This window comes from Pipistrellus hanaki, assembly GCF_964339955.1.
Source record: "Pipistrellus hanaki genome assembly, chromosome: 7".
In the NCBI taxonomy this organism is placed as follows: domain Eukaryota; kingdom Metazoa; phylum Chordata; class Mammalia; order Chiroptera; family Vespertilionidae; genus Pipistrellus; species Pipistrellus hanaki.
Genome location: NC_140509.1, coordinates 9264916 through 9278155, shown reverse-complemented (window position 1 = coordinate 9278155; position 13240 = coordinate 9264916). Strand labels below are relative to the sequence as shown.

Below are 13240 nucleotides of genomic sequence, written 5' to 3'. Positions count from 1 at the left end.
TGATTGTCAGGACTTCTCCCACACGGAGGAGAGCATAAAAGTTATAAAGGCCAGTATTCCAAAGACGGTTAATGTGAATGAGGTCTCTACAAAACTTCTCACTCGTGGAAACTCAAGTAATTATTGAAGACCCAGAGATCAACTGTCAACTCACTCAACAGAGCGGATCATTTAGTCTGAATAAAAATAATTATATGTAATTGCTTTGAATAGAAATTAAATACACTATATTATTGAATTTGATTAGGTAATAAAAATTAAGGCTCAGAGCACTTGGGAATTAATGGCCAGGTTGAAAATTTGATGACCCAGTCAGGGTTTTGGCTCATTAGCATTCTCTAGTCATTAATTCCCAGGCAAAACGGCACCAAAGTTGCTCTGAACATTATGAGGTAAAAAGCTTAAAAATAAACCAAGATCTTATTTTATTTTCATAAATGGTGCAATTTCTTATTACGGATGAAATTGCTATCTCCCAAGCATATCTACAAAATTAATGTCCTGTGACTTTATTAGGTGTGACGGAAAACATCCCTCAACATTCCACCCAGCTTGGGATTTTCAATAACAACCATCATCAATATTTAAACAAAACATCCTCAAATATTTATTTGGCTGAAACTACCCACTAATGAAAAATGCAAGTCTAATTTTAACCAAAAATTGAAATTTAACTATCTCAATCTGTCACTTCCTATTAATATTGATCATGAAATTGTAAGACTGTTAAGAGCTATATGCCTGTAGCGACTCAAAAGTGTGTATGCCAAATTGTCCAAAAAGAATTAGTGAAAATAGAAGGGAGCATATACCGTGGAAAATGAAACCAGCTTTTTTGTGGGGATGTCAGAAGCAAACTAGCTGGAGGTTTAAGATTCACAGGGGACCAAAGGTTGACTATGTCCACATAAACAAACATGGAAAGGGCGCCTGGGCCTCAGGCAGACGGCTTCCCGGCGCTGCGGCAGTTCTGGGCGGGCCGATGGCCAGAGGACACCGGCCAGAATGCTGCCTAGAAGCGCTTGCCCCGCCACGTACCTGCTGCATGGACATCTGAATCAGCTTCCGGGCGTGCACTTCCTGTCCCTGCCCCATGGAGATGGTTCTACATTCTGTAACACAGCAGAAGGTTCTCCGTGTTAAAACATATATTCTATAACAGGATTGGGACCAAAAAAAAAAAATGATTTCTGAATGGTCGTAGCCTCCCTCCAAGGAGCCATTGTTGCTCAAACAGGCCTGGCCTCGGCTTGCACTAGTGAGAGACACCAGTGGAGCAGAAAGTGGGGGAACCACTCGGCTTCCGGTGTGTGGGGTCTGAGGAGGCAGGAGCAGGAAGGTGATGAGGGAGAGGCGGCTGCCATGTTACTCAGAGGGAAGGAGGGGTTGGTTCCTTGGGCTCTGATTTGAGGAGAAGCCTCCTTTGGTGTTTTACAGATGCTCGGGGGAGCCTGAACGGGGTTCCTACTCTTTTAGGATGCCAGGCTTGCCGTGTTCTCTGTTTTTTCTTCATTTGCATGTTTGTCTATTGCTGAGATGGAACTTGAGTGGCCTGGCCCTCTGAGGGCTGCATGCAGAGGTAGTGGCTCCTCAGATTAAATGGCCCCCTGGGCAGTGAGTGCAAACAGCAGGTGGAGACCCTCGGGGACTGAAGAGCCGTTCTGATGGAGGGAGAAGACGCTGCTTTCGTAAGGAAATCTGCTGTCCTGGGCAGAGAACCACGTTGGGGTTCTGTCCTGCCATTGGAGTTCCCTACATGGAAGAAGTCTATGAATCTTGCTTGTGAAACTCGGATGGGAAATCAAGTTTTAAGCATGCATTCGTGGACCCGGACGTTCTTGAGTTTGGGAGGTGTGATCTTGATGCCGGGAAAGGTCGGTGGAGACTTGGGGAAGCCGGGCAGGCCTGGGCCCTGCTCCGCTGGGTGGGCCCGGGTCCTCAGACACAGACACGTGGGCAGCCGTGGCCAGACGAGCAACGCGGCTGGTCCGGGAGCTGCTCAGAGAGGCTCCGAGGGAGCGGGGAAAGTCACGGGTGGGAGGGGACTGGGGAGGTGTTTCCAGGGCACACCAATTACATGGCACCGTGTGGTTCGTGGCCAGAGTTTCCACCAGGGTTTGGAGAGTGCAGCGTTGGGGATTATCTGTGGACTCAGGGCCCAGAGAGAAACTGTAATGGACACCTGCGAGAGGATGGATGAGGAATTGCTACAGGCCAGGGGTTACTGAACAACTGGACCCCCCACCCCTGCCCCAGCCCCTGACAAGGCTCCCTCATCTCTCCGGCTCAAGAGGAACCACGCCCAGCTCCCAGGGGCTTTGGAGAAAAACCCGCACAACCTACAGAAGGAGAAGAAGAGGGAGTGGGACTTGAACTGCAGGAGGCTCTGGAGGGCACAAAGACACCCTGAACACTTCTTATGAAGGAAGAACACACAAATGCTCATCGGGTCAACAGGGGAAGCCGATGTGGACAAAATGCCACCGCGTGCGTGTGAGCCGCAGCCCATCTCCCCTCCTTCCAAATCTTCTGAACGCGCCGCCTAAAAGGAACTGGCTCGGTTCCTGTAAGGCACTCGGGCTCAGTTGCTCACAGTGATCCAGGTAAGAGGTAGGGAGGAGACCTGGAGGCCGGGTCTGACCACTTCCCGACATCTCCACTCTATCCCCTGGTCCACGTGACCATCACCTCTTGCCCGGATTTTTGCAGCAGCCTCCTGACAGGGGGCCTCACTCCCACTCCTGCCCCTACTAGCTTTTCTTCCCATTGCAGACTGAGGGATTCGGGCCGGCCCTGAACTCCTCATTATGTCCATCCTCTGCTCAGAACCCTCTGATGGCTTTCCATTTCATCACAGCAAAATCCAAAACCTGATCCCAAGTCCTTACCCACAGTCTCCAAGGTCCTTCACAATCGCGCGCGCGGCCCCCCCCCCCCCCCCCCCAACACACACACCTTTTCTTATCCCACTCTGTCGCCCTAATTTATTCCCTTTTCTACAGCCACACTGGCCTCCCACACAGCCTCCCTGCTGTTCCCTCTGCCTGACTGTGTTTCCCTGTCAGGGGCTCTGACACCCTCCCTCCACATTCAGTCTTCCTCGCTACCACCCCCTCACTCTGCCCCTACCCTGCTTCTTCCTTAGCCCATTAGATACTTTTCCCAGCTTATCACATACTCACTTGCTTATCAACCATCGTCTGCTTTGCCCCACACTAGAACGTCAACTCCACGGGAGAAGGGACTCACTGGTAGCTCTGGGGCCTTACCCAGCACTAGACAGTATATGCACTCAGCGGATTCTCAGTAACTATCTCCTTACACTTTTAAAAGTGATGTATATGATTCACATATCAGGTTGAAGTACACAGTTTGAATTGTGTTCTTAGTGTACTCACAAAGTTATAGAACCGTCACTCTACTCCCATCTCAGAACATTTTCATCAGTCCAAAAAGAAAGCCTGAACAGTCTCTCCCCATCACGCCCCCTACCCCCCAACCCCAGCACTCACTAGGAAAACAACAGAGAATCAGCAAATGAAAAGCACAGGATCTTCTCTGAAGAGATCAAGGTTGGCACCATGGGGGGGAGGGGGCCTCAGGGAGGACCCTGCAGAGGGGCCTGTGGGAGAAGCTGCTGTAGGCGGTGGCACAATCACTCTTTGGTGGCCTCAGGTTTGGTCTCATTTTTACTTTATTTTACTTTTTAGTTGTTTCTACTGGAGAGACTTTAGTAAGATTTCAACTGCCTTTCCATTTCCTTCCCAAATTAGGCCTGTGTCTCCCTCACTTTTCCTCTTCCTTTTAAAAACAAACATTTTATTTTTAATTAAGTAATATATGTTCATAGTGAGAGCCTTGGAAAATATAGGCGAGCATAAAGAAAAAACAAAAATCACCAATATCCCTCGCTAGAAACCTTCATTCTAATCCTTTTTTTAAAAAAAATTTCAATTTTATTTTATTCATTCTAATCCTTTTTAATATGCACAATCCCTTATGCCATTTCAAAATTCAAAACACTCCAAAAACTGAAAGTTTTGCCATAAAATTAGTTTAGTGGCAAAAGCTGACCTGAAAGGATATGAATTTATTTATAGTTTTTATTATCACTATCTTTATTAATATTAATAATCTTATCTGTAGTGTATTATGTAATATAGGGAATACTACCTGTCTAAAAGCTGGAAAATTCTGATTTCTGAAACGTATCTGGCCCCAAGGATTTTGAATAGGGAATTGTACACCTATCTATATTAAAAATTTTATATATTTCATATATGTATCTGTGTTACATGTATACATATGGCATTACATATATGTACACATGAAATAACACACGTTACTTTATGTCTCTACTGTTAACAGTATGTTGTGAGCATTTTACTGCCATTAAATATCATTGGAAAGCAGTTTTTCCTGGTCATTCACCCATGACCCTGTTGCACATTTAGGACATTTCCAGCTTTCCAACATTGTAACTAGATTAAGCATCCTTGCACATAAATCTTGATGCGTACCCCTCAGAATGTTCTTAGAAGAAATTCTTACACATAGAACACTTGGGACAAAGCAGACAGCCATCCTGAGGAGGACTGGTGCCACACACAGAGCAGGACGGCCGTTGTCCCAGCCGAAGTGGAATGCTGCACTTCCTAAGGCACTCTGACCCGCACTCTGACCGCGGCTGCTCTGTAGCTCCTGGTGCCTCTGACTTACGGAAGTTTTCAAACTGTGTGCAGATTATCCACCTTGTCCCCTGGGTTGGGACTCTGGTATTACGATCCAGGAAACGGCAGCCATACTATGTAAGTATTCAATGCATTTCTTTTATTCTTTCACAGCTCGATTGAAACCATTTAAACGCCTAATCAATGCAGAACTTACTATGGGGTGTAAAGTGAGGTGAGATTCTGTTTTCTGAAGGTAGCCTGCTACCCCAACACTGTGTATGTAATTCATTCTCCTCCACTGACTTGAAATGTGAATCTCATCATAGGCTAAGCTGCTCTATGCTAGTATACTAGAGTCTAATTTGGGGCCTTGTATTTTGCTCTGTTGATCTGTTTACCTACTCTAAGCTATCTCCACACTCATTAAATTATCCCAATTGCATGAAGTTTTTAAAACCTGGTGCTGTCCATTCCCCATTATTCTTTTTCCTTTTCAAGCTTTTTTGGTTATTTTTGTCCATTTATTGTTCTAGATGACCTGAGATCCCTCTCCTATCCCATCAGAAAAAAAAAAAAATGCTAGAATTTCCATTACACTTGCATTCAGTTTATAGATTAATTTAGAGACTATTGACACTTTACAATATTGAATCTTTATACTGGGAACAGGGTTTAACTGTCCATTATTTTATCCTACTTTTATGTCTCTATGTAAGTTTTATAGTTTTCTTTTAATGGGTATTTTAAAAATTATTTCTCCATTTTACTTTTATTGCTATAGTGAATGGGACTTTTGCATTTTATTTTACAAGACGCTCCATTGATTTTTTAATGTATTTATTTTGTGATCGGCCACCTTACTGAACTATCCTGTTAAATCTGATAGTTTTTCAGCTGATTCATTTGTTTCTTCAGTTAAACAATTACATTGTCTTAGAATAATGGTGATTTTTGCCCCTACTGTCCAGAAGTTATATCTTTTATTTATTATTCTTACAATACATTAGCTATATCTCCCACAACAGTGCTGAATGATAGTGGTACAGGCAGACATCTTCATCTTCTTCCTGACTTTAATGGGCATGTCTCTGATCATTCATCAACAAGTATGATGTTGATGTTTGAAGTTCATTATCACATTAACAGTGAGAAACAAATATTAAATTTTTTTTATAAAATGTTATTTTAGCATCTATCAAGGGAATAATATGATAGCTTAAGGGCAAGTCTTTCACTTACTGTTGTGGTAAGATATTTTTATTTTATCTTTTTTATTTCAACTGTGCATTTCTACTCCATCAGGGCAGGTTATCATTATTTTTTTTGCATGTTATTTCTTATAATATCACACTGAATTTTTCATGCTTGCATTTTAGTTAAGATCCTTATATTTACATCGATAATTTGATCAATCTGTGGGGTTTTTTTTTCTTTCTTTTATGCAGTTACTATCGTGGTCTGTTTTTGATATCAGGATAAAATAAAAAGGAGGATGCACCCTCTTTTCCTCTCCTGTGGAAGGGAATACAGCATGTGAACATTGTAAAGGACTTACCAAAAGATCATCCAAACCCACAGCCTTCGTTGAGATAATCATTCAAAACTTCTAATTTTGCTCATCTCAATTATTAGTCTATTTATATTTTTCTACCCTTTCTGAGATCCCTCTATCCCGTCAGAAAAAAAATTTGTAAAATTGCATTTTCTACAAATTTGTCAATTTTAATGAGATTTTAAAGTTTATTGCCAGAATTATGTATTTTATTATTTTTATTTTAAAATATGTATATGTTGCTATACCCATTTTCATTAATTCTTGTGTGTGTTTCTGAGTCTGCATTTCATTTGTTTGCTCTCTTTATCTGTGCATGGGTTCCTCCAGGTCCCCTCCCTCACCCTGTCTGAGCAGAGGTCTCATGCTGAATCCATGTGTTTCCCACACGCTGTGTGGGCACCAGTGCTTCTGTGCAGAATCCGTCCTCTCCGCACCTCTCACTGCAGAGCTTGGCAGTCACCAGGCAGCATCCTCGGTGTGTTTTCTTTCTCCTTTTTTCCTATAAAAGCTTGTTTGATTTGGTCCCATCCCTCAAGTTGCTGTCAGGTAATGGGTTAATTCAACCAATAAGGCAGTGAGAGATGATGAAAGAGGGAGACCACTGAAGTGGGGTTTCCTAGTGAGCTCTGAATCAGATCTGTCACCAGCAAGCTCTCTGGCCTTATCCCCAGACCTTAGTTCCCTCACCTGTAAAATAAGGTAGTTGCATTGCAAGGTTTCTGGAATCAGATTTACCTTGAGCATTCTATGATGATCTGTTATCCAGGTACCCAAATAAAATATTTCTACTTAAGACTAGATTAATACATTCTTCTGTCTACATAATAGTTCTATTTTCACAGCTACTTTTGACCCAAAGCAGTGAGTAGCATGTGACTTTCTAATATTCCTAAAAATGATTTAGCAAATGGTTCTTTGTGCATTGGGACCTTCAGTGTCAAAGTCAAATCTACTTTGTTTTATTCTCCTAACAAAGTAACCAATAGAAGCTTGAACAATTGTTGGAAAAAGAAAGTAGTAGCAAGAAATGAAAATCACCAAATTGCCAAGCAAAGCAGTATGATAACAGGTAATAATACTAAAGGTGATAGCACAATTCTGGCCTTATGTCTTTATTTAATGTCATAGTAAAATTCCTCCCAAAGAAGATCTTGAATTTCTCACTTTTGTTTTGAACATGGTCCTAGACAGCAGAAATATTAATATTTATTTGAAATGGAATCTCTAGTGGAACAGGCTCTTCTTCTAGGAACAGTATCCCCTTCTAAGAAATGCATCTACTCAAGCTCCATATATGGTGTTCCTGCTATGAACAAATCCCCACAGCAACAGTTCATTGATTGGCCTCGAAAGGAGCACATGACCAAAGCAAAACCAATGAATGTCTTCCCTGGTTATTTGGACTTGGGACCAAGAGAGTAAGGGGACTTTCCCCAGGAGTGCTGAACTTACTAACCATGTAAGCCCAGGAGCCACCAGAAGCCATGAGTTCTGTCACATGAAGATTGGTGGCAAGAGAGTAGAAGTTTGTGTGCAGAGAGAAGTGGAGCATAGAAGCAGCTGGACAGAGACCCATGGAAGACTAGATCTGAGAAAGATTTGAAAGCTCCAAGGCTGTGAGAGAGGCACCACTCCTAGACCAGTGCAGATGAGTAGCATGTCAGAGTAAATACCAGAGCAAAGAGCTCATTTTAAAGGTGGTTAATGAGACTTAACCACAAGCTATTGCCAAAAGAACCATTTAAACATGGATCTGTACAGAACATGGAATGGTGTGGTGACAATGAACTGAGCAAAGTCCAGATGAGAAAAGTGGGAGTGAACATATGGCATGCTACCATACCTAATGGATTACAGTAACTTCTTGGTGCAGAGGGTCATATGGTGAGTACTGGGGGTGACTAAATGGATTTTGTATCACGTTTATATCAACTATGTAATAAGATAATTGTAAATTTTATTTAATAGAGTAGGTTTAGTGATTCATAATCACTTTTATAATCTTTATAAACATAGGAATGAATTAACCGTATAAGACATAGTTATCGAGATCTGAACCTGAAAGATTGGAATTCCAACAACATTCAGGTGTTCGGAGGATGGAGAGCGACAGACAGCCTCTGTAAGCAGGTGACTCAAGTTTATGACCTTGGGCTGTGTCTTTGCAGGTCCTTGTCCTTTAGTTCTGCCACTCAGTCACTGCTCTCACAACTTAAGTGTTTATAGTAACTCCTGGCCCTACCTCCTCCCCCTGGAATTACTGTCTGTCTATTTCCCATCATTCTCATCTAATAAAATTTTATCTATTTTTTTAGATTCTATTCAAAATAGCATCAATGTGGTCCCTGTACCCCCTGCAGTCTGAGTAGCTCGGGATCTTGTAATCAGACATGTGTACGTAACTTTGTTACAATAGCCGTCACGTGGTCTTCCGTTACATGTTGGCATGTCTGCCTTCCCCAGCTGTGTTGTGCTCATCTCTGTACTCCCTGAATCCATCAGCCTGACTGGACTAAATGGTTTCTGAATGAAAGCATGGATAAATGAATCCCCAATTACTATGGTTCTAGTTCTTTTAAATTTGTGACAAAATAGACTTTGTTGTCATTTTATGTAGACACTAGAGGCCCGATGCACAAAATTTGTGCAAGAGTAGGCCTTCCTTCCCCCCCCAGCTGCCGGCACTGCTTTCCCTCTGGCACCCGGGACCCGGGCTTCCCTCCAGCCCCTGGCAGGCATCTGGGACCTGGGCTTCCCCGCAGCCCCGGCTTCGTCTGGAAGGACGTCCAGTCTAATTAGCATATTACGCTTTTAGTATTATAGATGGCAATAAAATCTGCTCTTGTACGTTCATTCTTGCTAATCTACTGTCCATGTAGCATGGCTTACAATTAAAAAAAAAACACAGAATATGGTAGATGTGTTTGTTCCTCTCTGCACAAAGATCTCTCTCTCCCACCCTCACTCTGGGAAGTCTGAAGAAGGAGGAAAGAGTTTGGTATTTTTTTTCTAACTCAGTTTTACGGACATATTCCTAATCAGTTACAAAGTTATGAAAGGCAATTTGCTAAGTGTCGCCACTGCTGCTCATACCCAGCTTCAGCTTCTTGGCCAGGGCGTCGATCTGAATGGTGGGGTCGGACCCCATGGACAGGAAACAGATCAGAGGCGTCCGTGTATCGCTTTCTTCCCAAGTTTTCTCCAGGTTCAAGATAACTGGTTCTGTGTACTTCTCCTCCAGGGAACTGGCAATGTACTTCCTTGCTTGAAAAACAGTGCGGTCTGGGCACCAAGACCTAGAAATGGACATGAGCCAGAGGGAAAAAATTCAGTCTCTTCCTTTCTTATCCTGTCTCATTCTAGGCACCTAGAGAGCATAATTAGCAAAGGACAAAAAGCTAGCTCGCCCTTGTGCGGGTCTGAGTAGGGGCAAGGTCTTCTACCCTGGGTTTCGGAGCTAGGCATATTCTGAAATTTTAATTGGCCGTTTTTAAAAGCGCATCGAATGATTATCCCTGGTATCCCTTCAGGTGAGCCATTCCTCATCCAGGCTAACGCACAGGAGCACGCTTATCTTCGGCAGGCAGTCATCAGGCATCAGGCCCCTCAGCAGGGAAGCCATGGGCCAGCCTGTGCACACAGGAAGCTCTGTAGGCATCGGGGTGGGGAGGGAGGTAAACTGTCCAAGTGTCAGAAGTAGGTTGACCAGCAAGCACTAATGTAATGCCATCTGTGTTGCCAACGTTGAAGTAGGTTCTAAACACAATGACACGTTAAATAACGTCATTTGATATTTTAAATCACAACTTCTACAGATTATAGTATTCATTAGGCAAAGATTCAGTTTTAGAATAATGGATAAAAGACAGACACGTCTGTTCTAATAAAAACAAGTAGCTCTTTCAGCCTCTGTAGGTCATGAGGTCACCATTGCTGTGATCACTCACAGAGAGTGACAACACCCAGAAAACAACTTTTTATAAGAAATGTGAGCTCAGGCAGGAGTATAACATTGGATAGATAAAAATGACTTTAAAATTATCCAACAGCTCTTTGTTAATCTTTTGAGGGTTTCTGCCCCCAATGCCAACCTTGCCCACCAATCTCCTCTCTCTCTCTTTCTCTCTCTCTCTCTCTCTCTCTCTCTCTCTCTCTCTCTCTCTCTCACACACACACACACACACACACACACACACACACACTCACACTCTAATATAGAAGCCTTCTTTAAGCTACTGGATATTAAGAAAATATGAAAAGTGGGAAGGAAAAGAAAAAAAAAAGAATGTTCTTCCTTAACATCAATTTAAAACTTTTGCTTCTATTTTAATAGTCAAGCCTGCATCACACATTTCAATAGCATAATATTTATAGGTTTTTTTTCTCAGATGAAATTGAATTTCAGCTTACAAACTAATTGCTTTATAACTTGTGAGTTATATTTATTAAAGAAGTAAATACAACAATAAATAATGAAGTGAATAATAAAGCATATTTTTCATGTTTTTTTTTTGGATAAAAGCACTATCATCAATACATTGTCAAAACATGCCATTCCCTGCCACCATCATCATTTTATTTGCTTGTCAAGGAACTAAAGAATTGCCATCCCAAATTGCAATGTAAAAGTACCTACACTGCTTATAATAACAACTGGGACACAGTGAAGTAACTCCCTGAGGTACGTTTGTAATTTGACAGTATGATGCCTCCAGCTCTGAGCTCCCTATTCTCACCTGATAAGTAAGAGTTTGTGGCAGGTATCCAGCGAATCGTTATATCCATCAGGGATAATTTCTTCCTCTGGAGCATCTTTGTCAAACCAGCTTTTCCATCCCTTCTCATTTCGAGATATCTAACATAAACAAGCCAATTAGCAAGCCACGGGAGCACATGGAGTTGAAATAATATATTGGGGAGAATGCCGAATAACAGAGTGTCGTCCTCTCTAGGCGCATCATTTTTCAAATATAACCACTCATCTACATTTTTCTTCAAAATCAATGACTCAGACAATGTGGAGATTACGATCCTCTTTCAGTTTTCCCATTGCTTTTCTCCACTATTCACTAAGATTAGGACCATGAATCAATTCCGCTAAATGACTGGGAGGGAAAAATCACAGACCAGGGTTTATCGACCCACTGACATTTGGGGCCAGTTATTTTTTTGTTCAGGGGGCTGTCCTGTGCCCTGTGGGATGTTTGGCAGTCTTCCTGGCCTTCACCCACTAAATACCAGTAACACCCCTCCCCCAGTTCGGGACCGTCAAAAATCTCTAGACATTGTAAAGGCTCTCTGTGGGAGGTTGTGGGGGTGGGGGGTGAGGGTGGGAGAGGAATGGGCACAAAGTTGCCCTGCGTTGAGAACCACCGATAGAGACCATTCTGATGAGCAAACCTCTACATGTTGACCTCTATGCAAAATACTGATGGATGGCACAATCAAAACTTCCACTTTCCTAGCGACCCCCACCCCGAGCATCAGATCCAAGGAGGGAAGAGGTCTCTCCGGGAGCTGGTCCCAGGCAGCTCGACCTGCAGAGCCTGGGGAGAGCTGCGGGTTCAGAGGCATCACCGGCACATGGTGAAGCCCAGGCCTGTGAAACCAGTGGCAGACGCTGCGTGGGCCTGGCACTGCTCCTCGGCTACCGGCGGCCAGTTACTTAGGCCAAGTTTACAAGCATGTTTTAAAGAGCTAGAATCTGGAAACAGCCTAGGTGCCTGTCAGCAGATGATTGGATCCAAAAACTATGGTACATCTACACAATGGAATACTATGCTGCCATAAAAAAGAAGGAATTCTCATCATTTGCAGCAACCTGGATAGAACTAGAGAACATCATGCTGAGTGAAATAAGCCAGTCAATGAAAGAGAAATACCACATGGCCTCACTCATTGATGGATATTAAAGAACATTATAAACTGACAAACCAAAAGTCAGACATAAAGACAGTAAAGCAACAAGCAGACTGTAAAATTACAGCGGGGAAAGTAGGGATATCTGGGGGAGATAATAGATCAACCGAAGGACTTGTATACATGCATATAAGTAAAACCAATGGACACAAAACTCTGGGGAGGGAGGGTATGTATGGGGGGGGGGGCAATGTTAAAATATGTACACAGATAATAATTTAAATAAATAAATAAATAAATAATAAAGAGCAACAGTCGCCGAAACCAGTTTGGCTCAGTAGATAGTGTTGGCCTGCGGACTGAAGGGTCCCGGGTTCGATTCCGGTCAAGGGCATGTACATTGGTTGCGGGCACATCCCCAGTGGGGGGTTTGCAGGAGGTAGCTGGTCGATGTCTCTCTCTCATCGATGGTTCTAGCTCTCTATCTCTCTCCCTTCCTCTCTGTAAAAAAATCAATAAAATATATTTTAGAAATAAATAAATAAAGAGCAACAGTCATCTCTAACAGCAAACAGCACAGAGCAGAGGCTGCGTGCCACCCCCAAGCCCTGTCCTTTCCCCTCTAGCCTCCCCACTTTTTGCTGAGGCCCAGAGAAGAACAGCTGCCCAAAGCCCACAATCTTAACAGCAAAACAAGGAGCCCAGTTGCTCCAACTTTGTCCCTGGGACACTGAGAGATGGAGGAGGGTTTCTGAAATGTTTCTCAGATGCCGTCTTTCTCCGGGCTCTTCCTGGCTGGCTGCTCTCACAGAATCATGTTGGCAGCCCACCCTACTGCCCTGGCCCCAGCACACTGCCATTCACAGCGCCCCCTACTGGCCTCCCCGACACCAGCAGCTAGAGAGAGGGAGACTGGGAGGTGTTTATTCCCAACCTTCCACCTGCTGATTTTGATGTCACAGGAGAGCTCCCAGGGGTGACTGCATCTGTAATGAGCAAGGGGCTGATTCCCAGCCCTGTGCTGCCCACCTCCACGGCCCACTCCTTTTCCTGGGCCTCTCTCCTGGCAAATACCACTTCCAGTTGGGCCTGGGACGCCAAGGCAGGGCTGCTTGCTGTTGGAGGCTATTTTTGTTTCAGTCGCTGACAGCAC

General features: G+C 43.5%; 1 protein-coding gene across 1 annotated transcript in view; it reads right to left on the bottom strand.

Annotated features, from left to right (window-relative positions):
- DNAH8 (dynein axonemal heavy chain 8) overlaps positions 1-13240 on the bottom strand; it is a 255491-nt gene that overhangs the window by 51731 nt on the left and 190520 nt on the right. Inside the window, exons 77-79 of the mRNA XM_084889523.1 lie at positions 10965-11083; positions 9322-9524; positions 1039-1112 (exon numbers count right to left, since the gene is read on the bottom strand). Coding sequence (XP_084745649.1) covers positions 1039-1112; positions 9322-9524; positions 10965-11083 — 396 coding nt within the window. The remainder of the gene's footprint in view (positions 1-1038; positions 1113-9321; positions 9525-10964; positions 11084-13240) is intronic.